The 20,844-nt window shown below is 42.4% G+C and overlaps 1 protein-coding gene across 1 annotated transcript in view; it reads left to right on the top strand.

The window, feature by feature from the left end:
• OTUD7A (OTU deubiquitinase 7A) overlaps positions 1-20,844 on the top strand; it is a 452,998-nt gene that overhangs the window by 329,410 nt on the left and 102,744 nt on the right. Inside the window, exons 5-6 of the mRNA XM_082256697.1 lie at positions 16,033-16,215; positions 19,768-19,986. Coding sequence (XP_082112823.1) covers positions 16,033-16,215; positions 19,768-19,986 — 402 coding nt within the window. The remainder of the gene's footprint in view (positions 1-16,032; positions 16,216-19,767; positions 19,987-20,844) is intronic.

Genomic DNA, 20,844 nt, shown 5'->3' with positions numbered 1-20,844 from the left:
ATGACTATACTAAAAAAACCTTTATAATTATAATAAAATGTGCCGGAATTCGGAGGGGGGACAATGCGGACGTGCTTCCCATCAATAGCACCCCCACAATTGGGAAAATTCCACTTCTCCAGAAATTGATCAGAAATCTCCAGCCATTGCTCTGCGTTTGAAGGAAACTGTGGGGAAAAAATAAAAAAAAAAAAAAAAAATAAAATTAGTGCTTGAGCACATAACATTATTAATTACACACACAGTTGTCTGTTAAATGCTTATGCAACTTGCTAAAAAAATATACAACAGGAAGGCAAAGGTTTGGATATGGGGATGTAACATCTACATACATTTCTTTTCAACCTCCTATTGTTCTTATATTGTAAAGGGCCATACACACTAGAAGATTCTCTGAAGACTTTTTCGTGCAGATTTAACTTTTCTATGTAGTGCAAGGGCCTACCAGATTGCATAGGATTTGAAAGTGTTTGTTGGACCTCATATTATTTGGTTTTGGTAAATCGGAAGGATAAATTGTTCTGACAATCTTCTAGTGTGTATGGCCCATTATACTCACCAGCTAGAGCTGAGATTTACAAACTACGGCCCTCCAGCTGTTGCAGAACTACACATCCCATGAGGCCTTGTAATTCTCTCACATTCACAGACATGACTAGGCATGATGGAAATTGAAGTTCGTGAACAACTGGTGGGCCATAGTTTGAAGACCTCTGAACTTGAGCTTTGGTATATGCTGACTTTGAGATTTAGCATGTGGGTGGGGGGATGGGTAAGTAAAACTGGGCATTTATACATCAATTAGGGCTTGTGGTCAGTGAAGGTTTTAACATCATTACATAAACATACAGAATCATAGGTGGGAATGGATGGACTGATGTATTTTAGATAAATCATTAACTAGGTACTAAAACATTGGCCAAGGAATAATTGTTTGAGGGAAAGCAATAAAATGACCCAAATTCAAAATACTGTTAACAGGCAATGCGTTTAGGGACACATAGGAGAGAATGGTGGGGTGGTTAGTGGGTAATTTTACAAATGGTTAAAGATAATCTACATCTTTACTACTATGTGCATGCGGACAGAGGGTAGTTTACAAATAATGGCCTGTGTCAATTGCTGTACATCCAAAAACATCATAATTCAGGTGAAACTAGTAATACATGTAATGTAATGTAAAAAATCAAACATACCTTGATATAGTCCTTCTGCAAGACCTTGATGATGGCAGAGCAGGTCTCAGGGATGATGACTCCAAGAGCTTGGGGGGAGATGCCTGTGGTGAACTTCAGATCCTGCAGGCTTCTCCCTGTTGCAAGATACCTCAACGTCGCAATTAACCTTTGCTCAGGAGTAATTGCAAGCCGCATACAAGTATCCTGCTTCAGAATATAGGGGGACACCAGGGCAAGAAGACGGTAAAAGATGGGATCCGTCATCCTCAAATAATTCCTGAAGTCATCAGGATTATTTTCCTGGAGCTCCCTCAGCAAGGACATATGAGAAAATTGATCACGGTTAAGCAACCAATTTTTCGTCCAGGAGGTCCGCTTCTTCTTCCTATTGCTCGTACGTCGTCTCAGAGCCAAAACTCCAACACTAACGACAGCAACGGACGAATTCACGGTCGCCATAATAAATTCTCGAACGATGTCTCGGAAAATAGCGAAATGTCGTCAACCAAACAAATGCTACCGAAATCAGCGCGAGATGCCCAGAAGGGTCACGGCCAAACACTCACTTCCTCTTTTGTAGCGGCGAACGTGCGTGGAACGTAGTGACGTCATTTTCTGTCGGAAGACAAATGTCCTGGGCAAGTTTGGAGCACTTTTCAACAGACAAACAACAAACACACCAGCCGCGAACATTTGTAGGACGTTCCGTCGGCCGACGATCGGTACGTGTGTACGGGGCTTAAGTTTTCGGCCCCTTTCACACATACGGTCCGTTCAGTTCATCAGTTCAGTCACGTCAAAATTTATCAGTTTTTCATCCGTTTTTTCATCCGTTTTTTTTTTTCATCCGGATGAAAAACTGACCGTTTGTCTGTTTACATCCGTTTTTCTTCCGACCCGTTTTTTTGATGGATGAAAAATAGGGCATTCATCCATTCCAAAAAACGGACATCGACAGAAGCAGATGAAAACCGATGTTAACAGATGAGCATCCGTTGTTATCTGTTTTTCCATAGAGATGCATTGATGTCTGTTTTTCATCCGTCAATGGATGGATGAAAAACGGAAAAAACGGACCGTATGTGTGAAAGGGGCCTTCATGTGCACGTTGTCAGCAGCCTGTACAAATCAAAGACAGGCTGACAGACATCATGGCTATATGCATGTAACTGGACAAGTGATTGCCTGTGTATATGGATGGATAAGCAGCCCTGGATGCAGACTGTGTCAAGGGCTCCTCATCCATCCCTGCGAGGATGTAAACTGCTCAGATGTGCGTTTACATGCATACAGCCACAGCATCTGTCAGACTCATTGATTTGTATAGGCTGCTGTTTGCAGCTGTATGTACACTTGTGACTACCAAACAAAAATATCTTTGTGTACCCAAATGTTATAATAGACCACCCTTACACTGCGCTTCCGGATATTTGCTCAATAGTGCAAAATAAAAATATAATATCACAGAAAAGTGCAGTGCTCATGTAAAAGTCCAATAAATCTGATGAGATTGAACGAAAAATGGAGAAGCAAGTGCAAGGGGTAATTAAGTAGAGGGAGAAATCTGGGAGAAAATAAAGAGGTTGTAAACCCCCCTTGATGACTTGTGCCTATAGATAAGCCTATAATAAGGCTTACCTATAGGTACTGTAAATATCTAAAAAAACCTGCACTGTTTAGAAGATATTTACATTGCATGCAGCCGATGACGCCATCGGCGTATGCACTCTGAAGGAACGGCCACCCATGCCGTTCCTTCAGAGCCCTGTGCCGTGAACGGCAGCTCCCGCGCGCATGCACGGGATTGATGTTATCGCGCCTCCGGTCAATCAGATGGCCGGAGGACTCGAACCAGGAAGTAGGACAGCCGAAAATGTCTGCGGTGTTACAGATGAGCGGGCGGCACTGCGGGGGCTTTGTTCTAAGGTAAGTATTTCATAATAAGCTAGTATGCGATGCATACTAGCTCATTATGCCTTTGTCTTTCAGGTTTTTCTTTTTTAAATTTTTTTTTTCTGAGGTTTACAACCTCTTTAAGGGACTCTTCTTTGCAGCTTCCTGATAGGCTGTCTCTGGCTAGCAAGTCTGCAGACACCGAACAGGCATGTCGGGTTCCCCCGCTAGGAGGAGACTAGGCCTGTGACGTCATCGCGCATCCGGACGTGGCGGACATTTTTTAGGTTGGAAAGAATCAGTTTCCAGGAGATTATTGCGATTATAAACCTGTCAAATGTGAGTTGAACTATTTGAATAAACTTAATTCTGTTTGAACGTACTACCCCATGAGATGTTCCTCTTTGTATTTCTGAGCCACACGAGCCTTTGGGTAAGTTTGAAGAGGATATAGTTTTTTAAGGATTCTTGAGAAAGGAATGGAGCCTGTGTCCTAATTACTAAAGGATAGTGGCAAGCCTTTTTGACCCTCTGTGCAGGGGGTCCACATCTTGGGGTAAGAGGCAGTGTGTTTGGTATTGGTGGTGTCTTTCCTTGGACTTCTACTGAATTAGCCCTTGCACTTCTCAGTTTATCATTCGATCTCATCAGATTTATTGGACTTTTACATTAGCGCTGCACTTTTCTGTGTATTTTTATGTTGTTATTCCTGCATTTGTGTCAGCAGCCAGACTTGAGTTATCACGTTATAAATATTACTTATGATATCCTAGCGCAACGTTATGATATATTTCAATAGTGAAAAATGACCCCAAAATGACTGCAGGTGCATTAAATCAAGACAACCTTACTCCAAAAAATCATAACCTCAGACTTCCATACATACAAAGATTACACAAAAATACATAAAACTCCAAACCAACCATTAGTGTTCAAGTGCAAGTAAATTTGTGCAAATGCATTTAAATAAATTAATAAAAGACCAAAAAGATCATAAAAATTCACTTCAATTCATAAAGCGCTCTAAAATGCACATTAGAGAGTAATTCTCCATAACAGGGGCACAGACACTACATTGCAGGGGTTCAAACCCCTCGTCACTTTATTCAAAGATAAAAAAAAAAACATTCTTTGGATATACTTAAAAGTCTAATTAATAAATAAAAATATTTATTGCTTGGCTCATTGTGTGGCTCATTGTGAATGACTGCATACAAAGGCAATGTATAGTCATGTGTAGTTTTTTTAGGTAGGCCTTTAAAATTTCTACCATTATAAGTGCTGAGTTAGTCTGCAACATACAAGGAGTAAAGCTTCTTACATACCCAGTGATTTTCTTCTTCCCAGGAAGCCTATTATAGACCTGAGTATATGGACGTGTGAACAGCCCACCACCTAGTGGACGGAAATGGGATTATAACAAAAGAATACAGTGCGATCCCAACCGACAATGAGAGGAAGGACATGAACTGTCAAAGTGCCAATAAAAACAATAAAAAACAATCATAATTTACTTTCCACTGATCAATGAGTTTGGCTGTTAAGAATTACTATAGCTTTACTCTTTGCTCTTTGTAAAGCTCAACAATCCCTTTAGATATAGGAATGTATATTGCATAAATAGTTATTTTAGCTGTTTACCCCATTTGGATCGAAACCTATATTACAGTACATTTCAGCCATGGGCTTAGGGATTAGGTGATAATGTTATCATTTTTATTAGCGCTGAAGAGCTAATAGTGCTTGTGGGAGGAGGATACAAGGCTTATTTTCTGGTTCTGTCTTTTTTTAACTTTTTTTTTTTTAACTTACTAGACCTCATACACGTCTTTTTTTTTTTTTTTTAGGTCTCTTATGGTGCATTGGCAGTCCATTAAATAAATAGCCCACCTTAACACAATGTATATGAATGTGCAACAAAATAACACACTGCAAAGGTCTTAGGCTCGGTTCACACTGATGCGATGCGGGAAGGCTGCGAATTCGCAGCCTGTTCCCGCATCGCACACGCACCCCCGGCAGTTCACACTGCCATATGCGATCCGCTGGGGGTGTCAATGTAATCTTAACGACACCCCCAGTTTGATCGCATATCGCAGTGCGATGGTGCAGTTCGCACAGGATCGGATCGCACAAGTGTGAACCGCTGTGCGATCCGATCCTGATGCGGCAGCAAAAATGCCTCCTGTGCGTGTTTGCTGCGGGTGCGATGCGAATTTAGCCATACAAACTGTATGGCTAAACTCGCACCGCACAGCTGATCGCATGTCATGTCGGAGCAGTGCGCTCCGACATGACATGCGAACCCCGCACACGCAGTAGTGTGAACCGGGGCTAAATCTGGCCTAATAACCTATGAGGATAACAAATGAGCCAAATGAGAAAACAAAACATAAAAATATTTAGAGTATAAAAGTAATTAAACCTCCAATGTCAGTATAATTTGAAAAAGGCCAATATAACTAAATTACTGATAATAAATGCAGAATGTACAACATTGGGGATACAGTTTTGGCCAGCACTACAGAAGAAAAAGATTTAGGGGTACTTATTTCAGATGATTGCAAAATGAGCAAACAGTGTAACCAGGCAGTGGGCAAAACTAATAGAATTATACAACTACACTGTGTCCAGTTCCGGGGACCTCACTTACACAAAGATATTGATAAGATCGAACGAGTCCAGAGACGAGTAACAAACATGGTGAGCGGCCTGGGGGATAAAATATATCAAGAGCGACTTCAGGAACTGAATATGTACAGTCTGGAGAAAAGAAGGGAAAGGGGAGACATGATCGAAACCTTTAATACATCAAGGGGGTGAATAAGGTTCAGGAGGGCAGTATTTTCATTATAAAACCAAGAACACTGGGATATGACCTCAAACTAACTCAAGGGAAGTTCAAAACTAATCTTAGAAAGTAATATTTTACTGAAAGGGTAATTGATGCTTGGAATAAACTTTCAGCAGAGGTAGTGAGCCAGTCAACAGTAAATGGCTTCAAACATGCTTGGGACAAACATAGATCTATAGGGTCCTTTCACACGGTCCGTTCAGTTTTTTCATCCGCACAGTGACTTTTTTTTTTAAACGGACACGGATGCACTTTTGGAGGGTCCGTTCCGTATGTCCGTTTTTCATCCATCCGTTTGCGGATGAAAAACGGACATAATGTATGTCTATGGGATTGCGGATGTCAGCAGATGACACCGCTGACATCCATTTTTGCGTCCGTTACGTTTTTTAAACGGAAGAAAAATAGGGTTCTCTTCCGTTTCAAAAAACTGAACTGAACAGAATGGACGCAAAACAGATGTCAGCGGATGGTCAACCACTGACGGGTGGTGGTGGGGGGGGGGGGCAGATTGGGCCCAAAAACGATGGGTCCTGATGAATCGGGCAGCCTTGTATCTTACCAATCCAGTGAATAACCTCTGACCAGAACCTCCGGATTTTTGGACAGGACCACCACAAATGTGCATGGGAGCCCCTGCCCCCGCACCCCCTCCAGCATTTTTCAGAGATGGTGGGAAAAATGTGATGTAGAGTCACTGGAGCAAGATGCCAATGGGTGAGCAATTTATAGTTCATTTCAGCAGTTTTTGATGAGGTGGAAGAGGTGTGGGTCAGCCGGAGTATCCTGGAGCGATTTTCATCTGACAGCCCTTCCTGCAAGTCCCACTCCCAAGCGGAAAGGAAGTGCGGGGTTGCAGTAGCATGCAGCTCCTGCAGAGCTTTATAAAAAGAGGAGAGAGGTCTATAAGGCGTAGAGGGATGAGCAAAAATCTTTTCCACTGGGGTGAGTTCAGAAAGAGATCGGAGTGGCTTAGGTAATTTCCTTATGAAATGGGAAAGTTGGGAGTGCCTCCAGGAGTCCAGGAAGGTTGGAGAGGACGCAAGGGGTGAAAGGGGCAATTGCCTGATGACGAGTGACCTGATGCAATAGTGGTGTTTTCTGGGCACTTTCTCCGGTCTTCCAGGGTTGCACTTATCACAAATAGTACATGATTTGCAAAAATTGTTGGTGAGTGGGCTGAGCCAGCTTCCAAATTGCGGATACAAGATTCCTGGAGGGAAGTAGTGGTGGCCCAAGAGTGGCATTAACGGGGAGTTAGAAGACCATTTATGCATTTTACACAGGTAGTCCCAAATATCATAAGTGGAACTTGTAAGAGGGGATTTATGTAAAGCCAATGACCTATGTGTGGGAGGGATCCAGAGTTGCATATACGGATCAGAACCGCAGAGGTCCCCCTCTAACTGTGCCCAGAGTTTAGAGGACATATGTTGTTTCCAATCAGACGCCCTCTGTAGGGCCATGGCTTGATGATATAGCTGGAAATTAAGCAGGGCTAGGCCCCCCGTAGGTTTGGATTGATACAAGATAGAACGTGCAATTCTCGGGCGGGACCCCTTCCACACATATTTGGTAGATAGAGCATCCAAGATTTTGAAGAAGCTGTGGGGAAGTTTGCTCGGAGAGCATCTGGAACAGGAAGAGCACCCTGGGCAATATTTTCATTTTGATGACATTTATCCTACCTTGCCAGGATGTGGCCAAGTGCTGCCAGGAATTGAGATCCTTCCTAATGTCGTTAAGCAGGGGGACATGATTAAATTTAAAAAAGGAGGAGGGATTAGGGGACAAATAGACCCCGAGGTATTTGAGAGTGTGTCGCTGCCAGGTGAAAGGGAAGGATGATTTGAGAGCGAGTGCGGTGGTTTGCGGGACTGAGCTGTTAAGTATTTCAGATTTAGTCATGTTGATTTTGAAGTTGGATAGAGTTTGATACTTGGAGAATTCAGCCATTAAGTTGGGGAGAGAAATTCTAGGTTGTTGTATGTAAAACAAAATATCATCCGCGTAAGCGGCGTATTTGTGCTCTCTGTCACCGACTCTTATGCCGTGTATGTTAGGGTTTTGGCGAATTGTGGCTAAAAAAGGGTTCCAGGGATAATGCGAATAGCAAAGGCAATAACGGCAGCCCTGATGTGTTCCATTATACAGAGACAAATTAGTCACTCAGGGTGCCGTTAACCCTGATTTGAGCGGTGGGAAAGTTATAGAGCGCTAAGATCATGTTCAGCATATGTGGGCCTAGACCTAAAGCTCATAGTGTGCACTGCAGGAACTCCCAGTCCACCCTATCAAAAGCTTTCTCAGCATCAGTGGACAGGAGAAGCGTGGACTGGGAACTTCCACACACAGTAGCTATCAGTGATAGCGTGCGCAATGAATTATCACAAGCCTCCCTGCCCGGTATGAAGCCTGTTTGATCGCTGGAGATACATTTGGGGATTAGGGGGAGCAATCTGTTCGCTAGTGCTTTCTGCTAGCCAGGATTTAAATGACCCGTATACACATATGCATGCATACGCAATTTCACACACTTACATGTGTTATGTGTGTAAACACATACATTTCTGGGCTCACAGACAGGTTTTTCAATCCAGGTTCTTACGGATCTGAATGCAGCGCAGTTTTGCTGATCTTTATGCATTGTGTGCCAAAAAGAATGTCAAATTTCAATAATGCCGACCACAGAACAGTTTTCCACTTTGCAACAGACCATTTTAAGTGAGCTTTGGCCCAGAGAAGACTGCTGCATTTCTGGATCATGTTCAGATATGGCTTCTTCTTTGCACGATAAAGCTTTACCTTGCAGTTTTAGATGGTAGGGCAAATTGTGTTCACAGACAGTGATTTTTGGAAGTATTCCTGAGCTTATGCAGTGATGTCCCTCGCAGAATCATGCCTGTATTTATTGGAGTGACACAGGGCCTGAAGATCACGGGCATCCAATATTGCGCATCATCCTTGCCCCTTGCGCACAGAGATTTCTCCAGATTCTCTCAGTCTTTTGATATTATGTACTGTACATGATGATATATTTAAAGTCTTTGCAATTTTATGTTGAGGATTATTATTCTAAAATATCAAAAATTTTTAGACCCAGCTTTTAACAATTGGTGAATGTCTGCCCATCTTTACTTCTAGGACACTGACTCTCTAAGGGTCCTGTCACACGGGCTTTTCGCCCGGCGGACTCTGTTTTGCTCAGCGGGGACCGATCGGCCGGTCCCCGCTAAGCAAGCGGATGACAGGTCCTGTCAGATCCCGCTCTCCTCTATGGGAGATCGGATGAAAACAAACCGCCTGTCCGTTTTCATCCAATCCGATCCTTCAGATGGATGAAAAATAGGGTTTCCATCGGTCTGGGGCCTAAGATGCTCTTTATATAAGCAGTCATGTTACTGACCTGTTGCCAATTAACCTAATTAGTTGCAAAATGTTCCTCCAGCTCTTCCTTGTTAAGGCCCGTACACACGTACCGATCGTCGGCCGAACGATCGGCCGTCTTTTGTCCCCGGGCTGTCGTGTCCGCTGAAAAGTGCAAAAGACTGCACACGAATTTTGTCGGCCAACAACAGCCGACTGCAGAAGTGATGTCATGTGATGGTTAACTTTCCCTGTGTTTTTTCTTTTCTGAGCATGCCCAGTCTTGCAAATCTGCTGTCTGTCGGCCGAATTTTGTACTGACTGGCTAACAATCGGCCGTTCTGGTGTCGGCATGCAAAAATTTTAATGCTTGCACGACAGATTCTGTGCGCTGTCGGCTGTCGGAAGCATAATACTAACAAGCCGAAAATCGGCCGATCGGTCCTCGGCCGAATCTTTTCGGCCGACAATCTGCACGTGTGTAAGGGCCTTTAGTCCCACTTATGTTGTCAGCTTTTTGTTGCCCTGTTTCAACTATTTAGAGACATGTTGCTGCCATCCATTTCAAAATGACCATATTTTTTTTTAAATGGTACTATTTCTCAGTTTAAACATGTTTTCTTTTCTCTTATGTAACTACAATATGGGTTTATGAGATTTGAAAATCATTGCATTCTGTTTTTATGTAGATTTTACACAGCGTCACAGTTTTTTGTGGAACTGGGATTGTATTGCAGAAATGTTTGTAAGGGTATTGTAAACTTAACAAAAACTTGTGTTGTGTGTAGAATTCTGTTGGGTTTTATTTATTTTGAACACACACATTTAATTATTATCTGTAGACACCATTACAGCTTTAGAACAAAAATGCTGTAAAAATCTTTGTCAGGAAGGATGGAGAAGCTTGAATATTTTTGTTCATGAATTTGGCCTATCAGTTTCAGGGAACATAGGGAAACAACTGATCTCACTAATGCTGTATACACACTACAACTTTTGTTGGTAGATTTCCTTTGGATTTATCTTCAACTATGTAGTGCAAGGGCCTGCCTAATTGCATACAAATGAAAAGTGTTTATGTCTGACCTCATATTATATGGTTTTGGTAAGTCTAAAGGAAAAAATCTAAAGAGATTGTATAGTGTGTATCCAACTTTAGTGCTATTTAGGCCTCATGCACACAAGGCATTTTGTCCTTTTAAAAGCAGCTTAAAAATGCACCCAAGCCCTCATGTACACTGCCCTCATGAACTCACGTTTAGGAGCTTTTGACATCTTTTTTGCCAAAGCCCCTGAACTCAACTCAATAAAACCCTATGTGTCCATGCACACATCGGCTTTTACCAGAGTTTAGGAGCTGCAGAGTCTAGAGGCAGTCAAATCTCCTCAGAAGAATGGCATTCAGGTGGGGAGCTTTGGAGCATGAAAAACACCAAACGCTTCTACATGTGCATAAACACCCCTAAACGCTAGGTGTGTTTACCACTTCAGAGTTTATTCATTTCAGTGGCCAGAATAAAACACCAAAAAAAAAGAAGCAGCTCAGGTGAGTTTTTAAAGCTGGTTTTCTCCTGTCAGGAGAAACAGCGTTTACAATAAATCAGTGTGCATGAAGCCTAAAGCCGCTTATTGCACATGCATTTAGGCTCTTCAAGCTTTTGAGCATTTATGGATTCCATTGACCAGAATATTAATTTATCCTGGCTATTGGAATGCATGAATCTGTCTGACATGATGGACTGATGTCTTTATTCAAACTTTCCAACAATGTAATGACACCCTGCCACCATACCGGTTCCACTCTGGCGTTTGGGGTATCCCATCTGCTTCAGGGGTCCCAAAGAGAAGGCTCTTAGAGTTCAGCGACTTTACCTCTCCGGTAGCTGTCTGTTTCCACAATAGGGAGCAGTGTGGTGCACAATTCAGCAATTCACGCACACACAGCTCCCTTTTTTTGTTTTTTTTGTACAGACTTTATTAAGTGTACACTTCATTTATGTTGCTTTACAGCAGCACAATGCTGTACATGGCCATGCTGTTCGGTACAGTGCGCTGTGATAAAATGCGGCTTGCTGCATCTGAGCGCAGCTCTGTGCTGTGTGAATGGGACAACAAAGTAAAACGCCTGTCACCGAACTCTGTGTCAATTCGCCCTCAATCTCTAGCTAGTTCAGCCTGCTCATTTAGGTGTCTCCAGCTCTCTCCCTCACTTCCAGATGCCGGCGGTTTCCTCTTCCTTTCCTGGACTCTGAGGCATCTGGGGTAACCCCTTCAGCACCAACGTCTCTGTCACAGGATTTGGAGGTTGTTCCCACCCAAAACTCTTTGAAACTTAAAAATCAGTCCTCTCTTCTCTTGCCAGACTACCCCATAATCCCTCACCCTGCATGGTTGAGAATCCCCGAGTACGGAACATTACCTTCAAACTGCCCTTTCTAATGGCACTTTTCCACTGCAAGTACCGGCTCGGCTCCACTCAGCACTGCTTGGCCCAGCTCAGCTCAGTTTTCTTTTCCACTGCGTGGTACGAGTCGGCACCTTTCAGCACTGTATAGGCTCTACTCGGCTCGGTTTGCTTTTCCACTGTTGTAGTACTTAGTAGTAACTGGGTGGGATTACAACGATTCTCTGACCAATCAGTGGCTAGTAGTGACAAACAATCAATGCTGCATGCAAAGGATTGTGGGATATGGTATCGGTACGGCCTGCTTGGAACCCCAACCGAGGTGGTACTGTCGCCGTACCATGTAGTGGAAAAGCGTCGCTGTACCAAACCGTACCGAACCGTTCTAACATGTACCATGTGGTACCATGCAGTGGAAAAGCGCCAAACCGATCCGTTCCATGCAGTGGAAAAGCGACATAAAGGGACCACAACCAAATAGTGGGGAAATATACCTGCCGTCAAGGACCTATCCCTGGCATCTTGTACAGCAGATAGTATACAGTGGGTAAAAACTCAAAATTGTAAATTCTCTTATCGGGGGTGGGATTGTGTAGGCAATTATACAAAGGTTTTTTATATATAAAACACATAATTTTTATTTCATACAAAAGGTTATAAAATCAAGATTATTATCTTTTAATTTATTTAAACATGCCATTTTGTGACTCAATCACATACATTCAGTTCTAACGTTATTCAACGTAACAAAAAAGTTTAGACCAAGTGAAGCAGGTGGTGATTCCTGATGTTATGCACTGTCATCCATAATGCAGAGTTGCTGTGGATGCCAACTTAACACCAGGATGCAAAACTTAAATCAGTCCTCTCTTCTCTTGCCAGACTATCCCATAACCCCTCACCCTGCATGGGTGAGAATCCCCGAGCATGCAACATTACCTTAAAACTGCCCTATCTAAAGGGACCACAACCCTAATAGTGGGGAAATATACCTGCCGTAGAGGACCCATCCCTGGCATCTTGTACAGCAGATAGTATACAGCGGGTATAGAAAAGAATCACACCCATTTAAAATAATCACATTTTGTTTGTTTTCAGCCTGAAATGAAGACAGACACAGACAGATAAGACTAAAATTGAATAATTTGGCCTCAACACCAAAAGATATATTTGGCTGAAAATCCAATACAGCTCACCATCCAAATAACACCATTCCTACAGTAAGGCACGGAGGTGGTAATATTCTGTTATGGGGGTGTTTCTCTGCAGCAGGGACTGGAGCACTTGTCAGGATAGAAGGAAAAATAGATGTGGCGAAATGCATTCAAATTCTTGAGGAAACTCTGCTGCCCTCTGACCAGAAAGTTGTCAATAGGAAGGAGGTTTACCTTCCAACACGACAATGACCCAAAGCACACAGCAAAAATTACCACAAAGTGGTTTGAGGAGAAAAGGGTGAAGGTCCTTGCATGGCCTAGTCAGAGCCTAGACAAATTAAGGCTGTAATTAAAGCAAAAGGAGGTTCAACAAAATACTGATATAAGAAGGGTGATCCTTTTTCCAACTCAGTGATTCTGTTTTTGAATTTGTTTTTTATTTTTTTCTGACCTGTTGGTGTTATATCTTTCACTTGTATGTTATAAGTTGCACTAGTAAATACAGCTAGATACATCAAAAACTGTGTCTGTCTTCATTTCAGGCTGCAAAGCAACAAAATGTGATTATTTTAAAAGGGGGTGATTCTTTTCTAAACCCACTGTAAATATATGTATATATTCAGGGCTTTTTTTCTTAGAAAATAGGTGCAGGAACTCAAACACGATCCCCTAACCCCCCCCCCCCCTTTACACACACACACACACACCCTCCAAACTGCACCGAATAGTGGGTGTGGTCAAATTTCACTAACAGCGAGTGGGTCATTAAATGGCAGGAATGCATTACATACAGAGTGCAGAGTTCAGGGGTGCCCTGCACACCTTCAGCCTTTTTCCACAGCTGCCTACCTCTGCATCCCCATCCACACCTCACTTTCACCCCTCTTTAAAAGCTTCATAATTTTCCATGTCTTGCTTTTTTTTGCTGTATTAAACTGAAGCACCCAGTCGGCTCTAGTACCTCCCTTCACACTGTAGTTGGCTCTGCCTCTCTCTCACTTGCAGGGAGATCATCTGTCCAATGGGGATGTTGGCATCCACATTCCACCCTGGGCTCCTGCATCTCCCTTGTCCCCATCCTGAACTCAGTGGGAGCCACTCAGGAGATCAGACCTGTGGGAGCTGTTGGGAGACAAGCCATCACTTGCAAATACTGTACAGGAGCTGGACTTCTGTGTTTGCAAGTGATACTGATGAGCATGGAGAAGAGGACCTGAGCCAGAGGTGATGGAGCTGAGTTCCACCAAGTTCCAGCTGAAAAGAGCTATATATATATATATATATATGTATGTATATATATATATATATATATATACAGTACCTTAAAGTATTCATACCCCTTGAAATTTTACACATTTTGTCATGTTACAACCAAAAACATAAATGTATTTTATTGAGATTTTATGTAATAGACCAACACAAAGTGGTACATAATTGTGAAGTGGAAGGAAAACGATAAATGGTTTTCAAATATTTTTACAAATAAATATCTGAAAAGTGTGGCGTGCATTTGTATTCAGCCCCCTTTACTCTGATACCCCTAACTAAAATCTAGTGGAACCAATTGCCTTCAGAAGTCACCTAATTAGTAAATAGAATCCCCATGTGTGTAATTTAATCTCTGTATAAATACAGATTTTCTGTGAAGCCCTCAGAGATTTGTTAGCAAACCTTAGTGAACAAACAGCTTAATGAAGGCCAAGGAACACACCAAACAGGTCAGGGATAAAGTTGTGGAGAAATTTAAAGCAGGGTTAGGCTCCTTTCACACAAGCGGTGCGCCTGACGGAGTCCGTTCTGCTCAGCGGGGGATTGAACTGCCGATCCCCGCTGAGCAGGCAGATGACAGCTCCGTTTCCACTCTGGGTGCAGAGACTGAGCTGTCAGATCCTGCTCTCCTCTATGGGGAGATCAGATGAGAAGGGACCGCCTGTCCATTCTCATCTGATCTTATCAGATCCAATCCTCCAGATGGATGGAAAATAGGGTTTCCATCCGTCCGGATTTCATGGACAGGATTGGACCGGATAGCAGCAGCCGTCAGCAGAGATGTCTCCGCTGACATCCGCCGCTCCATAGGGTTGCATGGAGCATCCGATCCGGTCCGCCTGAAAAAATGACGGATCGGATCGGAAAGCCCGTGTGAAAGGGGCCTTAGGTTATAAAAAAATATCCCAAGCTTTCAACATCTCCCGGAGCACTGTTCAATCCATCATCCACAAATAGAAAATGGAAAAAGTATGGCACAACTGCAAACCTACTAAGACATGGCTTTCCGCCCAAACTGACAGGCTGGGCGAGGAGAGCATAAATCAGAGAAGCAGCCAAGAGGCCCATGATAACACATTTTTCAGATATTTATTTGTAAAAAATTGTGGAAACCATTTATCATTTTCCTTGCACTTCACAATTATATGGCACTTTGTGTTAGTCTATCACATCAAATCATAGAATCCCAATAAAAAAACATGTACGTTTTTGGTTGTAACATGACAAAATGTGGAAAATTTCAAGGGGTTTGAATACTTTTCCAAGGAACCGTGTACATTATAAATACCTTTTTATGCCTTTTTCTTTTTTCTTTTTTTTTTTTAAGTGATTACAAAATCTCTGCATTAGGGGCTTAGAGAGATGGGGGTGCAGAAGCAACAGTACACTCATCTTCCCAGTAAATGGCTGTGCAGGGGGTGTGTCAGCACAAGTCTTACCATTGGAGGACAGACAGGCTGTTCTCTCAGCACACCTGGGAAAACTGACTACGCTGGGATGGATGTGCTCTCATGTCCATCTTGGTCAGTTTGAAATAGCAAAACGGGAGACTGGTAGGAACACCAGGGATTTCACACAAATGAAGCAATGCAAAGAGAACAGGATACTTTTTAACACAAGTACATGGTACAGCAGAGACATATCAGGAATATGAAATGTTGGGGAAACATATTGTTAAGGTGTCAGTGGGTGAGAGTGACAGATTTCTTTCAGGATCAGACCATACATGTTCTTGTCACTAGTCTTTACAACACATCCAACTGCTTCATTATTTCTTTGCTTGTGAAATATTGTACTAATGCTGTTACAATGAAAATGAATAAAGGCCACAAGCTGTCTCTTTAACTGCTGCACATGTTGTCACTTGCTGTATAGTTGTTAATCAGCTTGTCGAACGTTTCTACTTGTCAGGAAAGAACTGGGACCTCACAGCTGCTCTAAGTGACTATGAACAACTACGGCAGGTGCACACAGCAAATTTGCCTCAAGTGTTTAATGAAGGCAAATACTATAAGCAGCAGGACAGAGAAATCACCCAGCATATCAACAAGATCGACAGACCAAACCTCCAAAGACAGGATGATATTGCTCAAGGTACAGCGCCTTTCTTAAAGTCATTTGTGGTGTTCACACAGAGGATTGTATATTTAGCATTCTGTTTACTTTGCTACCTATTTAGGGAACTGATTAGAGTAGCTATGTATAGGCATATGGAAGCTGTCTTTGGCAACTTTTTTTTTATCACTTTATGGGCTCAGGCATGTTTGGATCGTAGTCCCATCCCAACTGAGCAATCCCCCCAGGAAGCCATCACTGAACACTGCCAATCATAGGCAGTGAGGCATTTCCTGGCCCGCAGCTGCACACACACACGCTGCCTATGATTGGCGGTGTGCAGTGACGGCTTCCTGGGGGGATTGCTCAGTTGGGATGGGACTACGATCCGAACATGCATGAGCCCATCCTTCTTACTTTATATACAGGTCAGGTGTTCTAACTTCCCTGGCTGCCTGTTTGTTCCAAGCCTGGGGATCACTAAGTAGCGAAAAAAGGATATGGATAACAAGATGGCATTGACAGTTTCCATTTCTCTTTTGTTCATTGACGGACACTGCTCCTGATTCTTCTTAACCATTGGGTTATACTGCCCCCTACAGGATTTGTACACTAGGCAGCAAAAAGCTTGACTACGCCTGTGGGCAGTCCAAGGGGGTATACACCCACTCTCAGCTATAGGCACACTCAGCCATAGGCATTGTTACAAGCAGTGTCAGAAGAAAGCCAACTCCACAAAGGGGTGGGTGCTGTGTCTGTCAATGATCATCAGAGAAATATATATTTCCCCAGCATTTATAAAAAAAAAAAGATGCAGCTTTCACCGCAAGCATCATTTTCAATCCGTGACGTCTGTTTATTGACTAGATGGTACTCCTATTCCAGGTTGAATTAGACCTAGTGTCATTCAACCCACTTCCTGTGTACTGCTGCAAAGAATGGTGCTCACATGTCATTACTTGAATGCAGCTCTATGCAGGAATAATTGACTACTTACTGATTTCACTGGAGAAGAAGACGAAGGACTCGTAATGTCATATGACTATTCAGATCCTAGATTTAAAGTGGAACTAAACTGTATCTGAGCATCACAAACTGAAAACACTATTTAATACATTTTTTAAAAGGGCTTTTACCCCCCCCCCATTTTCTTCTTTCTACAAACCTACTTACCTGGTTGCAGGTCCTGCACAGTAAACATATTCACTCATCCAGCAGATCCATTGGTGTCCTGCTGAGATCCTCCTCCCTTCTGTCCCGCACCGCCATCTTCAAGTGTGATGTCATCGGGAAGCCACGGGCTATTCTGGGTTTCAATGGCTCTCCCAATGACTTACCGCCAGGCCTGAACCCCTCCTCTTTTCTCAATGAAAGCTAATGCTTTCCAGGATAGGTAGCACGCCTATCCCGGGAGCCAGAGCGGGCAATGTGCACATCAATTGCCTAGACGAATGATGTGCATGGGGGAGGGGGGGGGGGGAAAGGTCTAAAAAAAGCCTTATCTAAAGATCTGCTTTAATATTCAAAGGAAATTTGCCCATCCAACTACTGTATGTCTTCATGATTTATTTTGTTGAAAAATCACTTTGAAAATCACCCCCAGCATTTCTAGCCACAGCCATCGGCAATCCTGAAATAAAGGCAGATGATTCATGTAGCATTTACTTCCTAAAAATCCATCTGTCCAGGCAGGAGGGGGTATGACATCATTTTGGCCTAGGGCGAAAAGCAGGAAGCAACTAAAGAAATGCAATAAAAAAAAAAGTTGAAAAAATAAATCTAGTATTTCTTTGCATTCCTCTGTTTACTAGGGCTAGCAGCATAATGATTAAACACAGGAGGCGGTATGTTGATTCTTTGGGTTCTGATTTATTTTATTTTATTTTTTTCTTGATGTCCCTCCTAAATTCATTATGCCAAAAATGTGTTTTGACACACAATAAAATGCAGATTAATGTGAAAAAAGCACTCACAAATGTTGCAATAATGTGCATCAAAAGAATGTAATACTGTGGGTGCATAATGGGAGAATGTGACAGTCTTAACAATGTATTCACTCCCTCACAATGCTACACTTAAATATACATGCATTTTTCATATTCTTTTTCATGTAGCACTGTGCATTTCTGATGTATTTTTTTTTATATGTGTCTTAGATACATTTTCTGTATGCACTTCTCAAGGAAAGGGGTATTTTCTCTGCAGCCCATGCATTAAAATACATATACAGTGCATATTTTACATGAGGTATCATACATCCTTGTGGAAGATGTACACCATTGGAACTCTCGGTTATGGCTTAAGATGCTTCCAATGTTTATGCTTAAGCTCCACTATTCATGCGTTGCACACAGCACAGTGGCTAAGTGGTTAGCGCCTCCATCTAGCAGCATTAAAGCGGAGTTCCACCCTGGATTTTTTTTTTTTTTTTTTTTAATACCCCCGGGACAGTCAGGGCTAGTGCATTCCACCAACGGCCGTTGGTTTGAATCCCAACCATGACACTACCTGCACAGAGTTTGCATGTTCTCTCTGTGCCTGCCTGCATGGGCTTCCTCCCACATTTCAAAGACATGCTTGTAGGTTAATTGGTTCCTGTCTAAATTGGCCCTAGTATGTGAAAGTGAGTAATGGGCCATACACACTATACAATTGTCTTTAGATTTTTTCCTTTAGATTTACCAAAACCATATAATATGAGGTCAAATCTAAACACTTTCAATTTGTATGCAATCAGGCAGGCCCTTGCACTACATAGTTGAAGGTAAATCTAAAGGACATCTAACCACAAAAGTTGTATAGTGTGTATCCAGCTTTAGGGACCTTATTTTGTAAATATATATAAGTACCTGTATAAAAAAGTCATACTCATTTGTGACGAAATTCATATTATTCAGAGGAAATAGCTGTTCTAAAGCGGACATGAGAAACACACTCACCTATATGGCTGCAGTATCGGTGTGATGCTGCAGCTGTCCTCTGTCGGCTATAACACAGAGAACTGAGTAATCACCAGACCGCTAATTGCTCAGTTCTTGGTCCAATCTAAACAGAGAGTGGCAACTGTCAATCACCAGCTCCCTGCTCACTGGTGCGCCGGGGTGTGGAGGGGGTGGGAGCGGCGGGCCAAAAGACTGAGTTAGCTGCCACTCAGTAATCTGGGTGGATCCTAACATTAAAGTTGGGATCCTTCCAGAGTATGGACCCGCTCTGTGATGTCAACTGATCCTGTGACCCACGTAAGAAGTATGACCAAAAAAGCTTTAGCCACCCTTCTCTTTTAAAGCAAAAGAATGCTGCCATCAATAAATAAAGTACATTTTAATTTTTACAATGACTTACATTTGAAATCCTACCCAAAGGCATTATCTAAACCTTAGAAAGGCCATGTGAAAAATAGGTGGAACCTAAAGAGAAACTACAATTGCTATGGGTCAAAATTAATATTATTTTTAAGAATCAGGAGCTGTGTCCATCAATGAACGAAAGAGAAAATGGGATTTCTGACTTACTGTAAAATCCATTTTTTCTTACAGGTGGAGTTTGGGTTTAATAAGTTTTGTGTTTTTCTTTTCTGTTTCTTGCATGTAGAAAAAAGACTGTCAAGAGGCATATCTCATGCCAGTTCAGCCATTGTGTCCCTGGCTCGTCTGCATGTGGCCAATGAATGCAGCAGTGATCCCTTTCCCCTAGAGATGCCCATTTATACATTCCAGCTACCAGACCTCAGTGTTTACAGCGAGGACTTCAGAGTCTTTATAGAAAGAGATTTAATTGAACAGTCCACAATGGTGGCTTTGGAGCAGGCAGGTAAGCAGTTTTATCCACTTTTCTTTGCAAAAGTACTCAGATTTTTATTATACACAAGAGTAAAATGTAATTCACTATGTTTAAAATTTTATATCGGTGCAATTTGCGAAGAAGAACCTATCTGTACAGCTTTGCCTCATTTAGATAATGTGGTGTTTTTTTTTTTTTGTTTTTTTTGTTTTCTGTTAATTAAAGATTTTAGGAAAGGGGAACAGACATTGTTTATTTTATCAAAGAAACAGTATTTATGTGTTTTGGTCTTAAAGAGAATATATGTTTTTTATTAATGTGAATGTACAGTATAAAAAAACGCTTGTCCACATGGGGTGCTTTAGTGCGGGCTCTGTGCAGGTCATTGTTTTCCCAGCATGGGGATGCACAGGTTTTGCATGCATCCCCGTGCCAGTGTCCCAGTAACTTCTATTGAGGACACAGGGCTGCACAGACACAGCCACTATGTTAGGTCACAGTGGCTGTGTCTGTGCAGCCGTGTGTCCCAATAGAAATGAATGGGACACTGGCACGGGGATGCACGCAACACATGTGCATCCCTGAGCTGGGAAAGCACGGACCTGCACAGGGCCGCACTAAAGCACCCCATGTGAATGAGCCCTTACACAGCGTCTTACGTACTGTGCACAATAAAGCATCCTAAATTGTCAACACTATATAGTAAATGCTTGTAATAAGTAAATAAATTATTTTAGTTCTGCCAGTTGAAGACATTAGCTCAATGTAAATCATTTTATCAGTGCATAATAATATTTGAATGATATATGTACAGGGTGGCAGCCATATTTACTGATTACAAATACAGGCTCCTCTTCGCGTTTTTTTTTTTTTGCCAGGTGACTCGCT

The sequence above is a fragment of the Pelophylax lessonae genome (genome assembly GCF_965119305.1).
Source record: "Pelophylax lessonae genome assembly, chromosome: 4".
NCBI classification, from domain to species: domain Eukaryota; kingdom Metazoa; phylum Chordata; class Amphibia; order Anura; family Ranidae; genus Pelophylax; species Pelophylax lessonae.
Note: the sequence above shows the minus strand (reverse complement) of the source record. Positions and strands in the feature narration are given on the sequence as shown.